Consider the following 23,207-nt stretch of genomic DNA (forward strand, 5'->3'; position numbering starts at 1 on the left):
TTGACATCGTCGCCTCACATTGGGTCATAGCCGAACCACGCGATACCCGATCCAGCTACAGCAAGGCGGTCAACCGTCCCTTTGAACCTGACGATAGCATCGCATAGCATGCATGTCCACGTTAACATTGTTTGAACTGCACACATAATACCTCCAAACCGCAACCTCTTGAACAGCCGAACCTCCACATATCAATCGAAACTATAGATATTTCACGAACCTCCCCCTTGTCCCGACAACATCCAAGTGCTAGCAACTATGAACAGACCAGGTTCGTGCCTCTCGATTCTCGATTGCTACGCCTCCCCAGCCTGCCCCGCGCTTCCACGTCTATTTGCATAGCTCCAGTTACCAGAGTACTATCGCGTGGCGCTCATGGATACTATCTCTTGATACTTTTATGCCAGGCACTGGTAGCCTCTCTTCAACACGCCCCGCGCTATCATGTCGATACAGGGAGGCGGTTACCAGGGCACTGTCGCGTGCTGGGGATACAGCCTCCTGCTATTTGTTATACCGGGCATTGGCAACCATGTTTACCGTGTCAGGCATTGGCAACCCTATTCGATGTGTCAGGCATTGGCAGCCTCTTGCGATGAGCTTGGAATACCAGTGGCGTTTACCCATGCTAACTACTGTTAAACAGGAGCAGCGCCACAGTCGCTCCGTGGTCTACCGAACGGCTTTTCGAGTCAACAACAATCAATAGGGCCGTCGAGGAATGCCCCGGCGAGGATGGTCAATGGCAAGATGAGTGCGGATACAACATACCCAGCCTGGATGTGGACAGATATTGATTGAGACCCTATAGCACCCAGCAACGGGGCCACTTGGGCATTTGGCGGTGTCCCTATGGGCACCGCTGGGCTTCCTAGCCAGCGACAGACCACTGCTCCGATGACAAGTTTTGCCCAATCGATTGGGAGCTCTCAACCAGCAGCCCCTCTAGATATGTCGTAAGTGCTGTCATATTTCCTAGCCCTGAGTTTCTTTCCCCATTCACTGTTGATTCATATATGCTTCGTCGTTGCATCGCGACAGCCACGAGGTGGTTTTACCGCTCTGGTTGTAACCCGTTGCCGATTCCGCATCTGTCTCCAGAAGCTTGTGAAATCAATATCCAGCATCAGAATCACGTACTGTCAGGGGCAGGGTTTCATGCGGAGTTGGAGCTAATATAATATTGATAGTGAATTCCCATCACTGTCAAATAACCCTTCACACCAAGCCTCCAGTTCTGCTCAGTCCACATGGGCAATGCCAGGGGCACGTCAATTAGGGCAGGCTGCGACCCATCGGCCGCAACACGGCATTCTACCTGCGCAACAACAAAGCCAAGCACAACAGCAGACCCAGCAACAGCAAGATGATCTTTTCTCCTCGTCATCCCAGCTCCCAAGTTCTCAAAGTGGCTTCCGATTCGGTGGACAAAATGCCGTGGGACAGTCATCTCAACCTCAAGAAAGTGCTGCGGAAGAGTTCCCCCCGTTAAATCGGAATGCAAACGGAGAGATTGGCCAAGACCGTAATCTGGGCTCGTTACAAAGCCCTGGTTTCGGCGCTCCTTCAAGCACCCTCGGGTTTCCTGCTGGGGCCAGTGGCGCCCAGGCTTCTAGGAGCAACGGCCTGCTTAATGCAGTCAATACGGGCAACAGAGCTGCGCCGACAAACCCGCGCGATAACTCAGTAAACGTTCCAGGTAATTTGACATAAACCCCGGGCCTTTATTGGGCAAAACTTACAATTCATCTAGGTCCTCCAGCGTCTCAAAATCCACCATCAAGCCTTGAGAAGGAGATAGTATGTCATTCACTTGTTTATGGAGGTAGTCTCTAACTGTGACCAGGGATTCAGCAGACCGCCACTATCAGAAGCCGCGGACAGTTTAAGTCCACACGGCCAGCCAGCAACTGCAGACGCCAAAAGTGTACCTTATAATCAACCTATACCACCTCAGTCTCAACCAAATGGGTTTGAAGCCGACCCCACGGATGAAGCTGGCCCTATTAGCCAAGATCCGCTTCCAGGGATGAGTGACAGAGACCGATATGGCCTTAAGGGGCTGATTGAGATGCTCAAAGGCCCATATCCAGACCAGGCTGCACTCATAACTGGTGTTGATATTGCCGCTTTGGGATTCGACCTGAACACCACTGAGTGAGTCTTCCCCTTTTCTCTCGGATTTCGGAGATCGCTGATTACTAACTATCCTGCAGGCGTTTGTCAGAGACCATCTGGTCACCATGGGATGACGTTCCAGCAAGGCCGGATATTCCACAGCACACTATTCCAGATTGCTATCAGGTCCACAACGTCCAGCCCATCGAGAACAAGCTGTCCAACTTCAGCGATGAGACGTTAATGTTCATGTTCTATAACAACCCTCAAGATATCCAACAAATGATTGCAGCGCAGGAGCTGTAAGTAGCATCACTCTCGGATCGTGTTCTCACGTACTAACATATTCTGCAGTACCAACCGCAACTGGCGTTATCACAAGAAGCTCTCAATGTGGCTGACGAAGGACGACATGATGCAGCCGCAACTCCTCGGAAACGGCACAGAGCGCGGCTACTACGTCTTCTTCGACCCGAAACTCTGGTCACGCGAGCGCGTAAGTTCAATCCCCATCCCCACCACCTTTCACAGTGGCCGTCACTAACGTCTCCTAGCGCGAGATGCTGTTAAGCTACATCGATCTGGAGGTTGTCCCCAACGGCCCAGCAGGCCCGATATCATAGTCCCACAACCACGGAACTGGACGTTTAGATAGGGCCCAACATAGCTTATTCCCCGGCCGCCGCCTCTGGTGACCCCTCGCGCACAAAAAACCTTGTATTCCGACCTCCGTCCGTCCATAAACCCTCTCCCTTCGCTCCGGTCCATACACACACACATACAAACCCGTTCTGTACCATCTCCCATCACACCGGGTCACCACGGCGATCTAGTCACAATTCCGGCGTTTCCATTTTCCAATCTCGTTTTTTTCCGTCTCCAACAATCCATTTCTCAGGCGCACAGTTTCGTCACCACCGGCGGAAGGTGGTGGGTGGGGGGTTAAAGGGGGAAGGGAGGATGGGGGTGTTTATATGCTTTCTTTGTTTTGGGTGCTCTGCACGGCTGGGGGTTGGATGGGAGTGGTGGGGGCGTGGCTACTGTGTGGCTTGCATACTTGGCGGGGTTGGGAGTGTGTTTGTTTGTTGTTTTTTGTTGTTTGTGGGGGTTGGTTTGGGGGTGGGGGTTAGGAATCTGATAATGGAGTTGGTTCTTGGACTTTCTCTTTTTTGGGGGCCGTGGTGTGATTGTGATGGTTGTGTGGTGTCTTTTGTGAGGTTTGTGTCCTAACTGCAGCTGGAGGCGGCGGTGGCGAGTGGCCGATGTTCGATGAGCCCACCATAGGTGCTGAGTCCAACTCCGAACTGGCACACGCCGCCAAGGTCGTCTACTCCTGCAACGAGCGCTGGGCACTGGCACACTTCCCCCGCGAGGTAAAAAGTACAAGCACCCTCTTTCAGTCTCGCGAACACTTCCATTTCCATAGGGCTGCCCCGAATGATCCGAGGGAGTCCCGGAGATATACCCCCCGTTCTAGAAAAGATGGACAACGGGGATCGGAGCGCCAAGGAGTAACTACTTCTACGCGAGCCCGGATGTCTGAGATGCTACTACTACTCTACGGCTGACGAGTTCGGATCGGATGTCTTAGATTCGGGGGGTGGAGGCGGTCAGTGCAGAGGGGACAGGCGCGGTTGCCGCCCGTCGGTAACTGGGGAATAGGGGAAGGAAGGGAGGGAGAAGGGGGGTATTTAGGGGGTCTCGACGAGTATATTCAGATCCCCGGCGCCGAGCTGGTGTTGGGCGAGAAGAGAGGTGTAGATTAGCATAGCACGCTCATATTGTACATCCTGTCCATACGCCGCGTATATATATCTACTCATACCAAACCTTCCTCCCCCCCCTCGTCTGTGCGCCATCCATTCACCCAACACCCACACCATCGGCATCGGTACAACGTACTACCAGATCCCACCGCCCCCGTATCTCAGCCGGGAAGGAAGGAAGGTTTTCGGGATCCCGAGGGCGTGGGTGTTGGATTCCGGACCAACCAACACGGCTCGGTGTTGGGGCCGAAAGGGGTTATAGATAGGCTAATATTGGGAGCCCGAGGGTTTGGTAGTGGGTTTGAATGACTATATTGGCTTAGCTAGATGGCATCTATCTACAGTATCACGATGGGTGAAGGAGTTGCTGGTCACGCGATCAGAGATACTGGGTGTAAGCACGACATTGACATCGAAACTGATGACTAGCAACCTCCTCACTACACATAGAGGTCAGCACCACCAAGCCTTTGCCAATACTACTAACACCACCACAACCACGTGTCCCTCATCCGCTCCCCCCTCTCCTCCCTCCTCATCCCCTTTTCAACACCCCCCCCCTCCCCTCCATCCGAAGCAGCCTCCCCCCTGCCTCCCCATCCGGCCCCCATCCCCATCCGGATACGAAGCGGAGATGAGCCCCATCCCTTCCCCCCCGATGCGACACTGCCACGTTTTAGGGCTGTCAGGGTAGTTGGGCTTCCAGAATATTCGAACGGCAAGGGCGGGTGGTGTGGTGGGTGGTGTGCAAGGCTGTGATGTGTGCTGATTACGGATGCAGGGGAAAGGGGGATAGGGATGGGGGTGGTTGCCTGCGCTGATGGGCTTGGTTGTTTGCAGGGGGTGGAGGGAGTTTGATGGCCGCCGGGGGGGAGGGGAGGGAGGTGATAAGTGACGTGTCGCTGTGAAGATACGAGTGAGTGAGGTAACTTATCAGTCGACGCGGTTTATTTATTCGGTCACCTCCGTCCGTTGACGGGAACGTTACAGAAGGGTGAGGGTGAGGCGTTGAATAGGACCGAGATCGTAACATACATACATGATAGGGGATAAGGGGGTCGGGGGGAAAGGCAGGATTAAGGAGAGAAAAAACAACACTCGGCCGAAAGCAAACAAATAAGGTGGCCAGTCAGGTGCGGGATGGGGGATTGGAGGTAATCTTGTGAGAATTAGGATCATCGTCGTCATCGATCGGGCGAGCATCCCTGTCCACTCACTCACTTTGGAGATCGCGTTTTGAGTCCGGCGGCGGCGGCGACGACCGTGGTACTGAGGGTATAGTAACAGTACAATATGGTACCTTGCTTCTGGTTGTAGATACAAACATTCACCAAAACCCTCACGCACGTATCGTATTTACTGTACTGCGGAAATAAGACGACACAGGTAATGTAATATCGAAGTAACCCTCCCTCCCACCACAGCCCATCTTACCTCGGTGTTTCCACAGGGTCCGGGATCCATTCGGGGATACGCGAACGGCGCTAGAAGCACCGTCTCATCTTCTAGAAGGAATGTAATTTTAGCAGTCCCCTCCTCCCTCCCCTGTTATTTTTCGTCGGACCCACCGGGGGCGCACGTGGTGTGTGTCGGATTTAAGGAGAGGACGGGGGGCAGGGGGTAGGGGTTCTTCCGTTCTTTGTAGGGGGTTGATTGAGGGTGGGGTGTGTGTGCAAGTCACTTACTGCTGCAGTAGCAGGTTGCTATTATAACCCTTGGTGTGTTTCAGGTTTGGGGTGCAGGCGGGGGATGACACGCTGACACGTTTTTTTGAGGTGGGGGGAGGAGTGGTAAGGGTAAGGGTTTGGTCATGCATGGAATACAGGTATGAGGAGTGGAGGGAAAGTTGAGTCGTGCTTTTTCCCTGGACCGGGGTGGGACATGGGGATAAAATGAGCGGGTTTATAGAAGGAATTTTGAAGAAAGAAGAAACATACTCCGTAGTTAGTACTGCTATATCTCTAGTTCGTTATAGCAGTATAGTTAGTATAGAGTAGTACGATCTGTTCAAATAGGGCTAAAATTGCCTATTACGGAAAGATCGGTTCTGTGCGTGCGTTGAGTTAAGCAGCGTACTTATAGTGCTACCTAGGCAGATAAAATCTCATCATTTTCTAATGGTAGTCGGCATCGACGGTGGAGGTTTCGCAATCCTCAGTCAGCAATTTATTATCACTCAGTCAGTCGGTCGAGGCACGTAGCCAGCCCAGCCCAGAGCCCAGCCAGCCAGCCACCCTCATGCACATCACCACATCAGCGCCGCAAGCAAGCCACGACATGCACGCGAGATGGCTGGCTGCTGTGGTGGTGGTAATATATCCTGATCGTATGAACGAACACATGCTGCATGGCTTTGTGCAGTTCGCATATATCGTATATATACACCTTGCATAACACCCATTATATCTGCATATAATAGAGTACAGTTCTTATTACACATCCTCTACATACCCATACCATACTATACAGTATCGTATCAACCCCTCCCTCTTTCCACACCTCCAGCAGTTCCACAGTAGCAAGCCCTCCTTCCTTTCCACTCCCTTTTTTCCATAGCCATAGTATTATCCCCCACCCACCGCTTCCCGAACCAGCACACCTTGCGAAAAAACCCACCTATCTACCTTCTGAACATCTCCTTCCCTAAAACCCCCTTCAAAGCCGAGCCGGTACACCGCGTGGTCAATCCCCACACGCCCCGTCCCTGCCCTTGCCCAGCTCCAGGACCCTGCGCGATGACGATAACGTCCCCCCCCTCTTGCCCCTCCTTTACACCATACCATACCATACCATACCATACCATACCATACCATACCACATTCACATTCACACCGCGCCCAGTCCAGCCTGCTTGCTTGCTTACCACTCCTGTGTAGTGGTATTGTGTATGTATGTGTGTGCCGCCGCTCGCGCCAAAAAGCGCAAGCCCAGCGCCCACAATGCACCACAAACAATGGTTCGCGCCCTCCTGCACGCCCAAGCCGCGTTATTGGACGGCACAACACGGGCACAGGCAGAAGAGAGGGGGGTTTTCGAAGGAGCGCCAGGCCAGGCAGGCAGGCTGCAGGACCCCTGGGGGGGGGGGGGTGGTGGATTGGGTTGGGTTGTAACTGTACTTTTGGGTGGTGCGTGCGCGGCCCTCTTCTGCTCTTCTCTTAATTACAGTAGTTAAGTAAGTAAGTGGTTCTAGGATTGGGCAGGGGAGGGGTGTGTAGGGTGGAGAAGGGACCCCTGGTGGTGGGAAAACGTGGAAGACATGGATGGGGAGGGGGATGTGTGGTCAGGCGAGGGATGGGATGCATGCATGCCGGTCGGCGGTGGTTGGTTAGGGAGGGGTAAAGGTACGATATTAGTGGGAATTGATTGAGTGATGATGAGTGAGGAATCGGTAATGATGATGCTAATGTATGTATGGTACGACGGCAGTAACTACGAGTATCAAATTCCTGCTCACTCCTGCTTCTAGCTGATAAATCGCCGAACCCCTGGCGCGGGTTTTACAGGTGGAATAGAGAACGGGCTTTTGGACGCCTGGATGGATGGGATGGGTGAGTGCATTGCATTGTGTCCGATAGTACACGCAGGAGGAGTTGCTGCAGGTGTGCCATTCGATACAGATTACGAAAAGGGTACCCACGTGGCCAACAAGCTCCTCCGTGCATCAACGAACCGTCTGCCTGCCGTGCCTAGGGGGGGTTTATGTAGTTCCACGTAACTCACTCACTACCCCTCCTCCACGAACTGCTGAACAATCATGCAGCACGGGAAAGAGAAGAAAAAGCTATACAGAAGCTAGCTAGCTCTGCCTGCTGTGCCGCTTTCCCACCAATTCATGCCGGTGCAGTCACAGCAGTACTGTACTGTAGTTAGTTAGTTAGTATACATCCTCACCTCGTGGCGTGGAGGGGACCTTGGCGATTCGCGGTCTGGATGGCGGCACACCGTCCACCTGTTCATACCGAGGGAGTGCTATTGCAGCTTGACGTGTCATCGTAGCGTGGTATCCCAGCTAGTATCAACAGCAAGGGGTGTAAGGTGGGTGTAGTGTGGTGTGCAGTGCTGTGTCTTGGGCGTCTGTCATCCCCATCACTGAGCCGTTTATTGGCCCACTCCACCCACTCCGAGCTCAGTGATCTAGCTACAGTAGCTTCGTGGAGAGTACAGTACAGTACAATACGGAGCCTGATGCTCCATCGTAGGCACAGACACTTAAGTAAGTTAGTTCTTTCCACCTCCCTTCGGCAGACAAACGGCGGACCAGCACCTAGGCTGAAGAATTTTTCTTCTTTTCCTTCCCTGTGATGTGAGGATGAGAGTAGCTTGGGAGCGGTGAGGAAGAGGAGGTGCCCACTAGCTGTCAAGATCGGCACGCGACGAGGGGGGATCCTTATCGTACGATGCATGCCCTGCGCCATGGCGGCAGACTAACTAAACCAAGACAGCTGTGCAGCCAGCCAGCAGCAGCAGCACCAGCAAGCAGCAGCTTCGTGGAGCTCACGCACGCACGCCGGCACCAACACAAGCTGCTGCATCTCAGGGTCCTTCACGCCGGCACGCACATAGCCCTTACAACTTAGCCCTAAAATCCCTAAAACGAAGACAACACCTCACTCCCGTCGTATTGCCGGCAGATCACCCAGATCTCCCCGATCAAAACAGCGTGGACGCTGTGACCAGCGGGCATTTAGGAGACTTTCTGTACACCTGGTGTCGCCCACGCGCCGTTTGAGAGCGAAGGAAGGGTCAACGGTTGATCCGTTCATCGCCTCTGAGACATCTCCGGCACAGGCACCACCTCCCCCACTTGCTATTCCCGTAGACCGTCGTGTCGGCGGACTGCCGGCTCCTCGATGCTGCACATACATAGCGTCAAACGGTGAAGTCATAGCCTTGGCGCGGCCGTCTCAGGAAGTGGTGATGTGAAGCAAGATGATGAGCGACAGACAGACAGCGGAGCAACCACGATCCCAGGCAAGCTGTGTTGGCTGAGGTGGGTTTGGTTGTCGATCTTTTTGTTGGGTTACGGTACATACCTGAATCCCTGTGCGAGAAAAAGGTGAGGTTGGCTTGCTGCTGCAGTGGATACACGTGTCCGGCAGTTCTTGCATCTACCGGATTGTCGAGGAAACTTTCTTTCTTTGCTCCCTCTCGAGCTGGCTGAGACATGGCCGATGGGGGTGGGAGGGAGAGAGGCTCAGGATGATGGGTTGTCTTGAAACTGGCTCCACTCTGTGGACAAGGATGAGAAGCAAGATTCATATCATATCGTCGACGTGAGTATAGGGATAGTAATCTTCAAGCCAAACTGACTCAGGAAACCGGATGAGCGGCCTCCCTCCGTCCTATCTCTCTCTCCTCGGCGGCAGCGAGATCGAGTTCTTGAGATCTCAACTACCGAGATTGAGCTCCCCACGCACTCCAAAACTCACCCGTCCCCGTCCCTCCCCTTATCAAGCGTCGCGTCCGTCGGGCACCACATCAATCGTGAGTGGGGGTCCATCCATCCATCCATCCATCCATCCATCATCCCATTCTTGCGGTGAGCGCCTCCTCCCACCAGCACCAGCGCACCCATTCCGCCGTACCCCCCCTCAACCATCCGCCAGATCCTCGGCCGTGGCGGCTTACCGATTCAAAAACGGGTAAGGTAAGACGACAACCCGTTCGCCAAGCCCCGCTGGGTTTTTCTGGCCCTCGTGTGGGACCGGGGAGGTGCGTGGTGATCTCCGCAAGGAAGGGTGGTGGCGAATCGGCGTGGGTTGTGGGAAGGTGGTGGTGTGCAGGAGGGGACATGCTGCACACGTGGAGGGTATGCGCGAATCCGCGAGGTGGTGGGGGGAGGGGGGGTAGGTACAGGGAGAGGGAGAGGGGTGGTCATGTGAAGGGAGGGGGTGTGAAGGGGGGATACTGTATATGTGTGAAGTCTCTGTTCTTTTGGGGGCAGAGGGGAGAGACGGAGGGGAGGGGGATGGATGTACGTATTTAGTGGATAGACCGATGGATAGATGAGATGCCGGGCGTGGGAAGTGTGGGAAGAATGGAGACGCGCTTTCCGAAGAGGGATACAGCGCCGGTAGCCACTCCGAGACAGATTGGCGCGTGGTTCTAGTGAGGAACGGCGGACGGTGGCCTCTTCGACGCTTGGGGGTTGTGGAGAACGGAGAAAGAACGTTTATTGTAGATAAGCACGCCAGATAGATGAGGGGAGGGAAGGGAAGGCGCTCCTGTCAGCAAAACAGAGCCAGAGCACGGCCAGTCCGGGTTTTTAGGCTTCTGGAATCAGCTAATCTCACTATTCCCGTCCACTACCATTCACCAGAGGTACTTGTGGCACCACTGCTGGTAGTACTGTATCGTAAGTACCTCCCGTGCGCTCTCCTTCCGTTCTCCTTCCGTTCTCCTTCCGTTCTCCTACTTCCACCCACTAACTGGTACTACTAACCCTTCTAACCCTTCTAACCTTTCTATCCCTTCCTTCCCTCTCTCTTCTCTCGTCATCGCTCCCTCCTCTCCTCTCCAAGCACCACACCCACCCATCTCCCACCGGCTCCTGCACGTCCCCATCCCCTCCCGGCCTCCACCCCCCCAACTCGGCCTAGCCCCCCTCAAACGACAGGCTGACAGATGATGCATGCAGGGATCATCTCCGATGAGACGCCAACTAAGTAAAAGTATGTACAGTACATACATGCACACATCCACATCCACCGCCGTCTCTCTTCCCAGACCGCCACGCACTGCGTGTGGGCTCCGAGACATGGGTCCAAGCCGTAACTGTATGTACCGTCCCGTATGTACCGCCCTGTACTTGTACTGAGGGGCTATCCCTGTCTGCCACGCTGCGAAGGGGGATGTGGTGGCGCGGTGGCGCGGAGAAGGGAGAAAGGGCGGTAAGGGTGGGAAAAGGAAGGGATGAACGGGATGGAGGGAGAGCGACGGTGCGTTGGGTGGGATGGGATGGAGTGGGATGGAGGCGGTAAAGTGGCTTGCTTGCTGTGGTGCTGCGTATTGTGATGAGGTTGGTTGGTTGGTTGGGTGGTTTCTTTGACGAATTGTTGTACGGCTGTACGGTGTACGGTACTGTGGCAGCCACGATGCCCGTACCTGGCTCCTGGTCGTTCTGGGCATATGTAATGGGTCATATCTGCACCCGCGAGAGCCTCTCTATACCACATGGCGGTGCCTGTCTGCTGGCTTGTTGACTTGCAGATGTCTGCGTGGTATGGGGGGGTGGTGGTGGTAGTGGTGCGGGTTGGGGGATTGAGGTATCTGTACTTGCGAACTGCATCATCCCGTGGAAATCGCAATGCTGCTCAGTCACCTCTATAGTGAGTATTCACAATATATGTATGTATGCAGGCAAACACGTTCTTCTTCATATCGTGGGCAGTGCAGAACTCTATACAACTCTGCATATATACATACCCACTCAACTCCGGCGGGATCATCAGCCAAAGAGAAATGCCTCGTCCGTCGGCTCTGTCTATTTGCTCTGCTCTGGGTAGGGGGGGATAGAGGAGGAAGGAAGAAAGGAAAGAAAAGGACGACGGGATAGAGGGAGACCAGCAGAGAGGCGGACATAGATAGTAGAAATAGCAACCAGCTCGCACTGAACCCGGCCACGTTTTTCCCTTTCCCTTCTTCTCTTGCCCTCCCACCCGTGCCTCCCTCTAGAACCCACACTACCTTTGCCGCGACAACCTTCTCCCGCGACGCCAATTCAAAGCTTCCATTCCAGCCAGCCAGCCCGCCAGCCTCAAAGTCTCACTCGGTGGTGGCGAGAAGCACACGGGAAGGAAAGAGCGAGACTGAAACAGGGCGGATTGGCCACGCCGTTTTATTTAATCTCTGCCGGGCCCGGGGGGGGGGCTTTAATTCTATTTTTGCACGATCCCCAATTTGCTTTGTTTCGATTATTATACGATTATAGACGGAGGACAACCTCCTGAGGAAGGCGGATCAGAGTGCAATTTGGGCACGAACTACAAACAAACTACAGACAGGAGAAGAGTTGTGTGAACGAAGGGGAAGACGAGACCAACCCAGGGAAGACCAAGGGAAAGAGAAAGTTACATCCACATTTCAGTACCACAAGTACCACAAGTACCCTTTCTCCTACCTTGCTCGCGCCACGGAGATACAGACAGTACATCAGTACGGCACCTGGGTACATCACTTTCCCTTTAGTCCCTTCCCTTCCCTTCTCTGTCCCCAATCCCTCCCCAACCCCACCCTGCGACGCCATTTGCTCCTCTTCTTCTCCACCCCAGCTTATTCGAAATCATCCACAAAATAATCCGATCCTCATCGAAAACCCAAATCGAAATACAGGACAAGACAATACAAGACAAATATCCAAAACTCTTCATTCCCGCCGGCGCTATTATCACCGCTACCTATTGGCTTTATTGGCATTATTGGCATTATTGCCTGTTTCGTCGCTCTGACTTTTTCTTCTCCGCTGCGGACACAAAGGAGACGCAAGGGAGACAGGACCAAGACTATCTATCTACCTTACTACTACTACTCTCACACACGGACAATCAACAGAACGAGCGCTCGTCCCACAACGCGCCTTGCAGCCTACCGAGGTTTCGCCATAATTAGAAAAAGGGTGAAAAGAAGAAGAAGAGGCAAGAGGCGCAAGAGCTATAACCCGAAAGAGAATAAAACCGGAATCAAATCTGATTGCCTTGTGCGTTTGTGTCAGTTCCAAGCAAGTTATACGGGGTATCTCTCTCTCACACACACATAAACTGGAATCTGAACTGGCCTTCCCAAAGAAGAGACGCTGCGCCGAACAAGAGCGAGACACAGAAGTCTTGGCTCTTTCCAAGCCCCCCCCACTGAATCAATCAGGCTCACTGCCCGTTCACTGGCGGCCACTCTTGTGCAGCACATCACACAGAATCACTTAACTCGGTCTTTTCATATGCGGATCACCGCCACGAACTGGTCACACTGACACCAACTCGCCCTAAAAACTACCACACGATTTTCACTCACACGCACGATTTTCCCACGGCGACTCCACGATTCTCCCACGTTGCATTTGTGTGCTTTTTATCCCTAAAACTGAAGCCGAGAACACCGACGACCTGGTCGCTCACTCCGGCACATACACCGATCAAGGCAAGACATATACATTCACAGTCACAAAACTACATCCGACATTCACACGAATTCACACGCATTCACACACACGACCTACGACTTACTTACGACCTTCGATCCACGACCCATGCTTTGACACAAAACCAGTGTATAATACATATATACTGTATACTGCACTATACCCGGCTTGCTTCACCTCACCGTGCATACTTCTTATACCCTACCCTACCCTTACCATACATACATACATACTCTTAAAAGTGGAATTGGAAATTCTTTATCCCAGCCACTGGAACATCCACGGAACATCCACTTTACGGGGTAAAAAGAGGTACAAATACAAACTCTACAAAATTCCACCTGCTGGGATATACCTGGCATATAACGAGGCTAGTCTGGGGGCTTTATTATTCAGGTGGGTCCCTTTTTCCCATTTTTGATCTTAACCTGGTTCCCTTCTCCGTCATCTTTTTTATTATTACATTACCACCAAACTATTCCCTTTTGCCCTTTGCCCAAACACGACTCAACCCACCGTCAACCAAGCGTCAATCCGGCTCCGGCTCCATAACTCTCTCACGCTCTCACGCTCATACGCTCAATTCACCGTTCCTCACTACTTCACTACCGCCCGCGCCTGCCTTACTACTCCCTTACTACTCATTACTCATCTCACTCTACCTCACTCTACTTCCTCTACATACCCACGCCGCCCATTTTTATTATTACAAGGCGCCTGCCGCTATTTATTACCATTCTTATTACCGCAGCCGACTATTCGCTCGCTCCCTTCACAGTAGTTCCAGTCACAAAACACTACTACTAGTCCCGGTCAATCTAGTGATCGACACTTCGAAGGCGCAAGCCCTCGAGGTTGTTTCGGTTCGTCTGGCTCTTGTCTGACCCCGATTTCCGCACCACCATCACTCTCACAAATCTACCCCCCCCCCTCCACCTCCACTCACAACTCCCCTCCCTCAATTCCCCCCCTCCACCAAACATACTACCCCCCCCCTCCCCTTGCACTACCTACAACCAAACCTCAAAATCCTTTACTCGTCTCGTCTTTGCCCTTACCCGTCCCCGCTGTTATTACTCCTCGTGGCATGTGCATGAGGTATCAGTTTCAAAGTGGCAGTAACCAATACCGTTATAGTGTAGATGGCCCTAACCAAGTCTTCACATCCCGAACACCATTTGTCTACCCTGTCTCGATCCGACTTTCCAGAACAGCCACAATTCTTTCAAGATTCTGTCGACTCCCTCGCGACATCTTCTCTCACCGATTCACAACCTTCGCCGGAGAAAAACCCCTCCATCGACACCCTCCTTCGAGTTCGTAGCAACTCCAAGCAGCGCCAGTCCACCCTCTCCACCACCTCGTCGAGAAGCAGTCGCACCAACCTTCTCACCTTTGCTGCCCTTGCACGAGACAAGACCACCAGCGCCATTGCCAACTTCTCCGATCCCGTCACACGAGCACAAGTCTCCCGCAAGAACTCCCACAATCGCCGCACTGCCGGTGACAGCGAGAAGAGCCCCGAGCGGAAATCCGACTCCTCGCGATCCATTCCTCCCCAAGCGAAAGAATCACAATCCATAATAGCTACCCCACGTCCGGGCCTTCAGGACACGGAGCCGCCCTCTCAGTCGTACGAGGATACGGACGCGAACACCCCGACACCTAGGAAGGTAGGAGCACCGGAGCAGAGCACGATGCACCAAACCTCCTCGCGCTTGTTGCGCATGACAGAGGATGACAGGCCATTCACCAGAGTAAGCGACGAATCTCCCGAGTCTTATCTCTTTTCCACAGCCAGGGCAAACTATTTACATCGCTACCAGGATTTCAAGGACCTCTTCGCAACACTGATCGTCAGCCTCCCCCTCGAATCCCACCGCCGCATGTTCAACAAATGCGAGCACTCCTTCCTGTCCGAAGAGGCAATCAACAATTTAGGATCCTTAAAATTCTCCCAGTCCAATCGCATGCCAGATCCAAAGGACCCCTCGCGGATCGTCACCACAACCACCACCACCACCTTCTCCATGGCCCGCGATATGGCCAGGACCGTGTGCCAGCGCTTTGTGGATGCCCGGTTCATTGAGTCTGCAGACGGCAAGCAGATCAGAGAGTTCAACCTGAAGGGCACGCTATGGCAGCTCACGCCCAAGGGCATCCACGTCCTAGACCGCTTCTGCTCCAAGAACGGTATCCAGCAACGGCATGTGGTTGATCTCGTCAACTCGCCCAAGAACACTATGCAGCTCGTCGTCTTAGAACGTGACAGCGTCACGGATGAGATCTCGCAAGATCGCGGGACGGTGGAGGTCCTGTTCCGCCGCTTCATTGGCGCCAACGGACCCAACATCAAGAGCAGCGTGTCGGCGGCCGATTCGGATTCCCTGAGCGAATACAAGGATGGCTTGGCGGGAGTCAGGATGGCTGGTGAGCGCAAGATCGGCTCCCCGCAGCGGACGGTGCTGCAATCCTTCACCGGGAAGGCGGCGGTGGACTGGCTGCTCGACTGCTGTACCACCGTGGACAAGAACGAGACGATGAAGATCGCCGCGCTGTTCCTGGAGCACGACTTATTATGGTGTGTCCTGTCGGACAGGTCGTACACCTCCCAGTTCCCGGGACACAAGTTCCAACCTACCAAGATCGCGATTTACCAGATGACACAGAAGGGCAAGGATGTCATCAACATGTCCAGTACCCACAGGCTCTCCAACGGCGACGTCGACAGCCCCTCGAGTAGAGTCGGCGTCTCCCGCGATTCCAACACGCAGAAGCTGGACAAGATCCTCACAGATGCGGCTCTGCGCCTGCTCTTCCGCGAGCAGCTCCGTGATACCCATTGCGAGGAGAACCTCAGCTTCTACCTCGACGTCGACGAGTTCCTGAAGTCCTGCACAGATGCCCTGCAAGGCATGTCTCCTTCCTCGCGCGCCAAGAACCCCGATAAGAGTCTCGATGCGATCAAGGAAACCATGGCCTCCGCGTATGGTATCTACAACGCTTTCCTCGCCCCCGGCTCCCCCTGCGAGCTTAACATCGACCATCTTCTCCGCAGCCAGCTCGCCTCGCGCATGACCAAGGCAGTCGGCCGCGACGATGCCATGATCGAGAGTCTGAAGGAGGTCATCAAGCTGTTTGAGGAGGCGCAGCTGTCCGTGTTTAAGCTTATGGCAAGCGTACGTACATGCTATATCCTCTTTCTTTCTCTTTTTTAAAGTGTATCCACAAACTCTAACTGCCAATAGGACTCGGTGCCTAAATTCATGAAGAGCGCCAAGTACGAACAGACCCTCAAGAACTACGACTTCGACTCCATCCCCGCCCACCCTGCCCCCGGCCAACCCCGCTCCCACGGCTCCGTCAACCGCTCATCCCGCTGAGCCTCAGCCGTCTATCTGGCAGCTCCCCAGCTGCCCCGGATCCCCTCATGAACGATCAGCATATACCCACGCCAGAAAATTTCCATAATTCCCAAAGTCATGTCATGTCGTCATTTAGCGTTACATACCAAATAGACCGGCCCCGGCCCAAACCCCCCCCATCCCCAGAAGCGTTTGCCTCGCAGCAATCCAATCACCTACCCACTACAAAAAACCTCACATACCGACCTACCACCAACCTTCAACATATTACATCTATCACATCCACATATGAAACCGCTTTTTCCTCCTCAAAATCAAAATTTCAGCTCTGCATTCTCATGGCGTTTTCATCATCATATTCGGGCATTTCAAGAGAAAGACGGGGGGGTCAAGGAAAGGGGGGGGGAAGGACGGGCAAAACAAGACATGTTGCTGTTGTTGTTTTTGCTCGCTCAACTGTTGTTGCTGCTTCTTTTTTGTTTTTTTCGCGCGCGCGCAAATATACTACTGCCCTGTACTCGTAATATAGCTTTTTGCTTTGTTTATTTTGATTTCTTGTTTTTAGCTTCTCGCCGCTGCGCGCCCCTCGGGGGCTGTTTCGACGCTTCGCGGGGGCGCGGGGAGGGTGATGCATATACGGGCATTTTATGATGGGGAAGAAAGAGAAGAGGAGAGAAAGAGAAGAAGAGAAGACGAAGAGGGGGAGGTTGGGAAGAGGGAGAAGAAGCAGAAAGACATTACAGCAGGATAATAATCGCTCAACTCTAGACATTTATTTGGCGGCGCTCCTCCTCCTCTTCTTCGTCTTCTTCTTCTTCTTTTATTATTGCTTTTTTTGGTTATTTTGCGTCGTTGCTTTTTTAGTTCACTTTAGATTAGGATGGGAGGGGGGGATACCCTGAGATGAGAAGGAGGTGCTTTGGACGGACCTTTTGTGTTTGAAAGGCGTCGGTGCATACACGCATGGCTGGCTGGATGGATGGTGCGGCCGTGGATTAGAGTAGGAATGATAGCCTCTTAATGCCGTCGGGATGTTTCTAAGCTGTTTGTGTGATATATGTGTTATTAACATGTGAGAAATCGGAGGGGATGATGTGGTGATGGGTGGGTGAGTGTGCACGCAGGGGCGAGAGGGGTTGAGTGGGAGTTGTAGGCGGGAAGCACAGTTATGTTACGGGTTGTAATATTCGTCTCGCCAAGTTGCCAAATGTGTAATTCTACAAAAGCCACCTTCTTACATGCGTCCCCCGCTGCCCTTTTCCGCTTTTTCTTTCCGCCGCGTAGACCACCTTCAAAGGGCATCTATCAAACGCCAAACACCGCCCAAATGCACCTCTGCTTGCCCCCCTCGCAAACCCGCACACACACGCACGCCATTCCATCCTACAAACCCCCCTTAAGCATTCACCGGCCCACTCTCCTTCGACCACCCCTTAACCCTCATAATCTCCTCCACCCCCCTCCACACCGCCTCCACCCCCTCCCTATCCCTCCACCTCGTCTCCTTCCCCCCACTCCACGGATCAAGCGCAACACCCACCACGCCCCTCCCCCACCCCCTCACCGCATCCGGCACCGGCTCCCCCCTCCACCCTACATACACGCCCAGCGCGTGCCTAAACAACTCCTGGGGCGCTTGCCACTTGTAGTTCTTGAACTGCCACGTCTGTCCCGTGGTGAACACCGCTACTACCCTCGCCCAGTACTCGGGCTTGAATTGCTCGGGCGAATCGACGACGATGAAGCGGATTGGGCGGGTTGTGTCGATGGAGGGGATTATGCGGGAGAGATGCAGGATTGTGGATGTGCTGGTGGAAAGCGAGTCGGAGGGGGGGACGTAGAGGCCGCTTTCGAGGAAGGATTTTATGTTCGACATACGTAGGAGGGAGGAGGCGGAGGGGGAGACGAGGATGATTGGGTCGGGGCGGCGGGCGGGTTTGGGGTTGTGGGGGAGAGCGGTGGGACGCGCGCTGCTGTGGGTGGTGGTGGAGGAGGAGGGGGCGCCGGGTTTGCGACCGATGAAGGTTTGGGCGATTTTGCGGACGTGGGAGAAATCCTGTTGGGGGGTTCTGTTAGCTTTTGCTTTATTCCTCCCGGTTTTGAATCAGGGGGGGCGGGCGACTGGGAATTGGAAAGGGGGGAAGGAAGAGAGACGAACGGTAGGCTTCACACCGCGCAACACGCTATTCCGATCACCCATCCTCCGCTCCCCATTATAAATCTCCTGCAACCTCGGATCGACCGTTCGATTCCTCGCTCCCGCCCCCGCCGCAGCAGGCGCAGCACCCCCCGCCTTCCCAGCCGCGACCTGCGCGCTCGCCGCTGCGGCCGCCGCGTCCGCCGCAAGAGGACGGATATACTCGCTCTCCTCCGACGCGCCCTCAAGCCACGTAATCAAATCCAACCTCTCCACGAACGCGAGATTTTGCACCGTCCCCCCCGCTCCGCCATCAGCAGCGAGCGCAGTATTGAGCGCGAGCGCCGCGGCGTTGTAGTCGGGGATTGCGACTTCGCGCTTGAGCCAGGCGAAGTAGATGGAGCGTAGGTCGACGGGAGTGGAGGAAGAGAGGAAGCGAGTTGGGGTCGTGAGGGCGAGGGAGGTGGAGGCGTGGGGGAAGTGGAGGTATTGCGCGCTGGAGAGGGGGGTGTCGGCTGCGGTTGTGGTGTCGGGGGGGGAGGAGGTGAGGGTTGGGAGGGCGGCGGTGGAGGAGGCGATGGATTGGCGGAGGAGGAGGAGCGCGTCGTGCTGGGGGGTGTCCGCGGATGCCATCTTGAGGTGTGGCGCGGATGAGGGGTTGGATGTGTTGATGGTGGTGGTTGTTGGTTGTGGTTGTGGTCTTGGTGATTTTGGAGCTCGCCGCCGGCTTGGAGGTGAAGTTGGATAATACACGGTAGCCTCACTGAGCCAAACCCGCGTGATTAGTGCCTTAGGCCAAAAGCTTGTTATAAGCAAGGGAATCAATCACTTGGATATATTGGCACTCAACCTCAAGGTTCTTGACGTTCTAGGTGAGCTTAGTTGGATAAGTTGTCACTGGTCAACATGCATAGCCTTATCTTGCTTTATATATCTTATAAATTTCGAAATTTTATCGCCCAAATTTTTAACCTCACCAGACTTATCACATCGATTCAATCAGAGCTCCTGAGCAAAATAATATATTTTAAACCTCGCCAGCGTGATGAACCACGGCATTAACTATTACAAAGTTAACAAGGTGAATTTGCCCGCCTGTGAGAATACTGGCAAAAGATAACTGATATTAAAGTGAGTTGTCTTCGTTGCCCTGACCTTGGAAAGAGGAACCAATATTTCGGCCAGAATCAATATTTCTATTTGATAGACTGGTTCTCCACCATGAACTTCCTCATAGCATATATATACACCGCAGGGATTCCCCCAGAAGTTATCGCCGTGATTGCAATCTCATCTTTTCCCAATCCCCCCATTTCTATTCTTTTGAGCACTAGCATCCTCACTGTCTATTTCTCCCATCTATTATCTCTCATGCCACCCTAGTCACAGCTCTCAAACAAGCTTTTGCACAGCAAGCAGCACCCCCTGTATCCAGGAATTTTACGATGGGTGGTAGGGACAATATCCCTTAGCAGACGCCGTATAGCTGGCGTGCAACGGACAGAGTGGACTAGATTCGGGGTGATTTTTGAGTTCATTGGCATAATTTCCTCGTTCGGATGGGCTGGGTAAACCTCGGTTTGCAAGTTCTCTCTCTCTGTCCCGCGACTTCTCGCTTTCTGTTTTTGATATCTCACCAACCAAGGCGCTCCCTGAGTCGGGCTTGGACAGGCGAGATGGTCCGCTGCTTCCAGCTTGTGTAAGTGGGGAACCGACGGCAGACGACTGTCGTCTTCTTCCAGGGCTTCCTTGGCTAGGTGATCGCGGTGTATTATACTGGGCATCCTGATCCTCATCATCAACAGTGCGTGTGCCAGGCACTTCAACTATCCCATATTTTAGCATATTTAATGTTTGACTTTCGGATGGGAGTTCATCAAGGGCTCAGAGTGAATCTCACCTCCAAAATATTGATCGGGCCTGGGCTCAGCGGGAGGGGCATCTGACCGAGGAGTAGAAACAGGTGTCTTCCCAAACAATAGCTCTCTTATGGAACTGGTGGCGGTAGCGGCCCCAACCGTGTCGCCAGAATCATTTTGGTGCCAGGGAGCCAAACCAAAGCGTTTTCGAGGCAACCTTAGCGAGTGCTCGTTTGGGCTCAGTGGGTGCATCGCTCGCTCGTTTTGCTTTTTCGTAGCTAGAAACTGCGAAAAGAAGCGAGATGTCCCTCGGAGCGTGTTCGTTGTTTGGCGTTCCAAATCAACTGGCGGCGATTCAGGCCTTGATTCTTCTGGCCCCTGGAATAGTGAGTAGAATACAGACGGGACATCCAGAGCTGCCTTACCTTTCCTTTCCCTGACGTTGATGCCTTCCTACTAAGTGATATTTGCTGCAACTTTCGCAAAAGAGCCTTTGGCGTGGGAGTTCCCTTATCGGAGTTTATTATTCCTCGGGGAGAGATTGCCCGTCTTGCCTGGGGACCGTCGCCCTCCGCTTCCCCATCCTCTTCATCTTCCATATCAGCCGGATTCCTTGCCCAAACCTCAGACGCATTCAATGAACGCGGTGCTGAAGGTGCGGGGCTGCCAAATGTGCTCGCGCCGCTCCCTTGTAAGGACTTCCGAACCCATTTTGGAGGACGGAAGTTTTTCGTGGGCCGTGTAATAAGTTCGCGCTCTGCCCAATACCCTTCAGGGAACCAAACCCATTCGTAACCGAGCATAGGAGAACGAGGAGGATCTGCGGCAGTTCGAGATACTGGCTTTGGTTTAGGCGTGGAGTTATTTGAGCTATTCAACTCCCCGGAGTCCTTAAAGAGAGGCTTTCCCTCATTATTTGACAATGAGCTTCTGAAAGGCGACCCGTCAAACACCGCTGATATGGCCTTTTTGATTGACCGGATATTCCGAGGCGTGGATGGTCCAACGCCTGGCCCGGAGGCGTCCGTCAATTCTTCAGTAGCGGTCACTTCAGTGACCTGGCCAGAAACCTTAACTTGTTTCGCATCTTTGGAATTGGGCAATTTCCCAGTAATAGTGCCGGTAGCTTGTGAAACTTTAACTTTCCGCGAAGTAGATTGCTTCCTCCTGCTATCTCTGGTTGGTTTCGTAGCTTCAGCTTCCACCTTAGTTTCCACCTCAGCAACACGGCCTGTGATCTGACCAGTGACTTGACCAGAACCTTCTGCAGCTGTCACTTCCTCGGAAACTATCACCTGCGTGAAAGTACTCGTACTTTGCGGGGACAAGCCTTCTTCTTCTTCTTGTGTCTCAAAATACTCGTCGTCGGCATCCCCATCATGACTGATCTCGGTGCCTGCGACGTCCGTAATTGATATCTTCGGAATAGGGCCCGCCATGATGAGAATATTGTCAGCTTAAAGCTTTCAACAAGAAAGAAAGTTAAGAATTCTTGAAGAGAGTGGGAAAATATGTTTAGGGAATAAGGACGTCGCTGACAACAGAAATGAAAGAAATATGATGTTATGAAGGCAGTTACGGTCGTTCCTACCCAATCCAACCTACTAGAAGAAAAAATTACTGTATGAGAACGTGCCTTCCTGTACGGGAAGGCACGTTCTTAACTTTAATAGAATAGGTTATGTTTGGCAAGAACCCCATTTACTTACGGTGCAAACAACGAAGTCTCAGCCATCCAAGCTGCCACCTTGATCGCCCCAAATCAAACCAGACCCGCAAGAGAACGTCAACGCCGAAAATGGTGAATGTATTTGTATCGAAAATCATCAACATAATTTACACGCTGGCCGCCAAGACCCCATGAGGAAAACGCCCCGTTCGATTTATGGGGTATACAACCCCTACGACTTGTTCTCCGCAGCTATCTTGGCCTCCATCTTTCTCCTCGCTGCCAAGATCATTTCCTCCCTCCTCTGCTGCATCAACGACTGCCTCTCGGTCTTATTCTGACTCCAGGCCTTCCCTCCGGGCGACTTGCCGGGCGACCCGCCTGTCGTTTCCTTATCTTCGCTGCTACTGGATGCGGCGATCTTTGCGCCGAGGTTGTATCGCGAAATGAGGTCGGGTTGGGATGGCTTTGGCGCCTCCGTCCTTGTGCCTGCGCCGGTTTGCGAAGAAGAAGTTGCTGCAGCTGGTGGCATCGGTGGTCGGAAAGTCTGTGGCGGCTGTACGGCGTTAGCTGATGCGGGGTGGCAATTTGAAGCAGGCCCAGGGAAATATGTCAACTCACCTCCTCAAGTCCTCTACCGCTCAGTATCCTCTCCGTCGTCGCGGCAATATTCCCTCCGTTCCTCTGCAAGTCCCACATTATCGTCCGCCGCCCAACCTGCGGGAACATCTGCTGCACCCTGTCCACATCTGCCTCCCGCACTCGTACGCCGCCCCTGCTTGAAGCTGATGGCTGGTCTGGAGACTGAGGGGCAGAGAAGAAAAAGTATCGGACGGCGAAGCCACCCAGGAGGAGGATTATGACCAGTTGCGGCAGGTTTATTGTTTGGTCGTCCGCCATGGTTGCTGTGCTGGCGTATTGGTGGGTAGTGTCAGCAGTAGTGACGTTTGTATGAGCCTCTGAGCCGGGCGTGCGGCATGAAGTATCCCGTGAGCTACAGTGCCGTTTTGCGATCGTGGCGCTGTATGTTATGTTTAATAATGGATTTCGAATTTGGGAGTGATAGGATAAGGCGTGGATGATCGTGCCCTCGATGGTGACCGGAGTCGCAATAAAGTTACCCGGCCCGGATTATTATGTGCCGATCTGGAGATATCGTC

The 23,207-nt window shown here is 53.4% G+C and overlaps 5 protein-coding genes across 5 annotated transcripts; 2 read left to right on the forward strand and 3 right to left on the reverse strand.

Annotated features, from left to right (window-relative positions):
- Window positions 1–105: 105 nt before the first annotated feature.
- VE01_10801 (uncharacterized protein) lies at window positions 106–3,042 on the forward strand. The gene is made up of 9 exons (XM_059464252.1): window positions 106–271; window positions 647–754; window positions 812–956; window positions 1,191–1,699; window positions 1,754–1,800; window positions 1,847–2,157; window positions 2,217–2,420; window positions 2,473–2,614; window positions 2,673–3,042. Exons 1-9 carry the CDS (start codon window positions 259–261, stop codon window positions 2,739–2,741), a joined length of 1,548 nt encoding a protein of 515 aa, XP_059320235.1. The 5' UTR covers window positions 106–258; the 3' UTR covers window positions 2,742–3,042.
- Window positions 3,043–12,187: 9,145 nt separating this feature from the next.
- On the forward strand, window positions 12,188–17,408 carry VE01_07474 (uncharacterized protein). The gene is made up of 4 exons (XM_018276909.2): window positions 12,188–13,880; window positions 14,155–14,774; window positions 14,844–16,196; window positions 16,266–17,408. The coding sequence occupies exons 2-4, from the start codon at window positions 14,160–14,162 to the stop codon at window positions 16,398–16,400; spliced, it is 2,103 nt and encodes a 700-aa protein (XP_018128704.1). The 5' UTR covers window positions 12,188–13,880; window positions 14,155–14,159; the 3' UTR covers window positions 16,401–17,408.
- A 147-nt stretch (window positions 17,409–17,555) lies between these two features.
- CDC73_1 (accessory factor associated with RNA polymerase II) lies at window positions 17,556–19,399 on the reverse strand. Its single transcript, XM_018276910.2, has 2 exons — window positions 18,541–19,399; window positions 17,556–18,438 (listed from the first exon to the last, which is right to left on the reverse strand). The coding sequence occupies exons 1-2, from the start codon at window positions 19,150–19,152 to the stop codon at window positions 17,779–17,781; spliced, it is 1,272 nt and encodes a 423-aa protein (XP_018128703.1). The 5' UTR covers window positions 19,153–19,399; the 3' UTR covers window positions 17,556–17,778.
- Window positions 19,400–19,781: 382 nt separating this feature from the next.
- On the reverse strand, window positions 19,782–22,133 carry CDC73_2 (accessory factor associated with RNA polymerase II). The gene is made up of 3 exons (XM_018276911.2): window positions 20,804–22,133; window positions 20,420–20,756; window positions 19,782–20,345 (listed from the first exon to the last, which is right to left on the reverse strand). Exons 1-3 carry the CDS (start codon window positions 21,815–21,817, stop codon window positions 19,960–19,962), a joined length of 1,737 nt encoding a protein of 578 aa, XP_018128717.2. The 5' UTR covers window positions 21,818–22,133; the 3' UTR covers window positions 19,782–19,959.
- On the reverse strand, window positions 22,134–23,154 carry VE01_07477 (uncharacterized protein). The gene is made up of 2 exons (XM_018276912.2): window positions 22,669–23,154; window positions 22,134–22,603 (listed from the first exon to the last, which is right to left on the reverse strand). Exons 1-2 carry the CDS (start codon window positions 22,945–22,947, stop codon window positions 22,280–22,282), a joined length of 603 nt encoding a protein of 200 aa, XP_018128696.1. The 5' UTR covers window positions 22,948–23,154; the 3' UTR covers window positions 22,134–22,279.
- Between the last annotated feature and the right edge of the window lie 53 nt (window positions 23,155–23,207).

The sequence above is a fragment of the Pseudogymnoascus verrucosus genome (genome assembly GCF_001662655.1).
Source record: "Pseudogymnoascus verrucosus strain UAMH 10579 unplaced genomic scaffold scaffold_34, whole genome shotgun sequence".
In the NCBI taxonomy this organism is placed as follows: Eukaryota; Fungi; Ascomycota; class Leotiomycetes; order Thelebolales; family Thelebolaceae; genus Pseudogymnoascus; species Pseudogymnoascus verrucosus.

Bases quoted from the DNA above. Each gene is read 5' to 3' on its own strand.
- VE01_10801 (XM_059464252.1), top strand. The intron at 1,700-1,753 runs GTAATTTGACAT...CAATTCATCTAG, and splicing joins TAACTCAGTAAACGTTCCAG to GTCCTCCAGCGTCTCAAAAT. The intron at 1,801-1,846 runs GTATGTCATTCA...AACTGTGACCAG, and splicing joins CAAGCCTTGAGAAGGAGATA to GGATTCAGCAGACCGCCACT.
- VE01_07474 (XM_018276909.2), top strand. From the start codon at position 14,160: ATGGCCCTAACCAAGTCTTCACATCCCGAACACCATTTGTCTACCCTG. The intron at 14,775-14,843 runs GTAAGCGACGAA...CATCGCTACCAG, and splicing joins ATGACAGGCCATTCACCAGA to GATTTCAAGGACCTCTTCGC. The intron at 16,197-16,265 runs GTACGTACATGC...AACTGCCAATAG, and splicing joins TGTTTAAGCTTATGGCAAGC to GACTCGGTGCCTAAATTCAT.
- CDC73_1 (XM_018276910.2), bottom strand. From the start codon at position 19,152: ATGGCATCCGCGGACACCCCCCAGCACGACGCGCTCCTCCTCCTCCGC. The intron at 18,439-18,540 runs GTTCGTCTCTCT...ACCCCCCAACAG, and splicing joins TGCGCGGTGTGAAGCCTACC to GATTTCTCCCACGTCCGCAA.
- CDC73_2 (XM_018276911.2), bottom strand. From the start codon at position 21,817: ATGGCGGGCCCTATTCCGAAGATATCAATTACGGACGTCGCAGGCACC. The intron at 20,757-20,803 runs GTAAGGCAGCTC...TCACTATTCCAG, and splicing joins CAACGTCAGGGAAAGGAAAG to GGGCCAGAAGAATCAAGGCC. The intron at 20,346-20,419 runs GTGAGATTCACT...AATATGGGATAG, and splicing joins GCCCGATCAATATTTTGGAG to TTGAAGTGCCTGGCACACGC.
- VE01_07477 (XM_018276912.2), bottom strand. From the start codon at position 22,947: ATGGCGGACGACCAAACAATAAACCTGCCGCAACTGGTCATAATCCTC. The intron at 22,604-22,668 runs GTGAGTTGACAT...AACGCCGTACAG, and splicing joins GCGGTAGAGGACTTGAGGAG to CCGCCACAGACTTTCCGACC.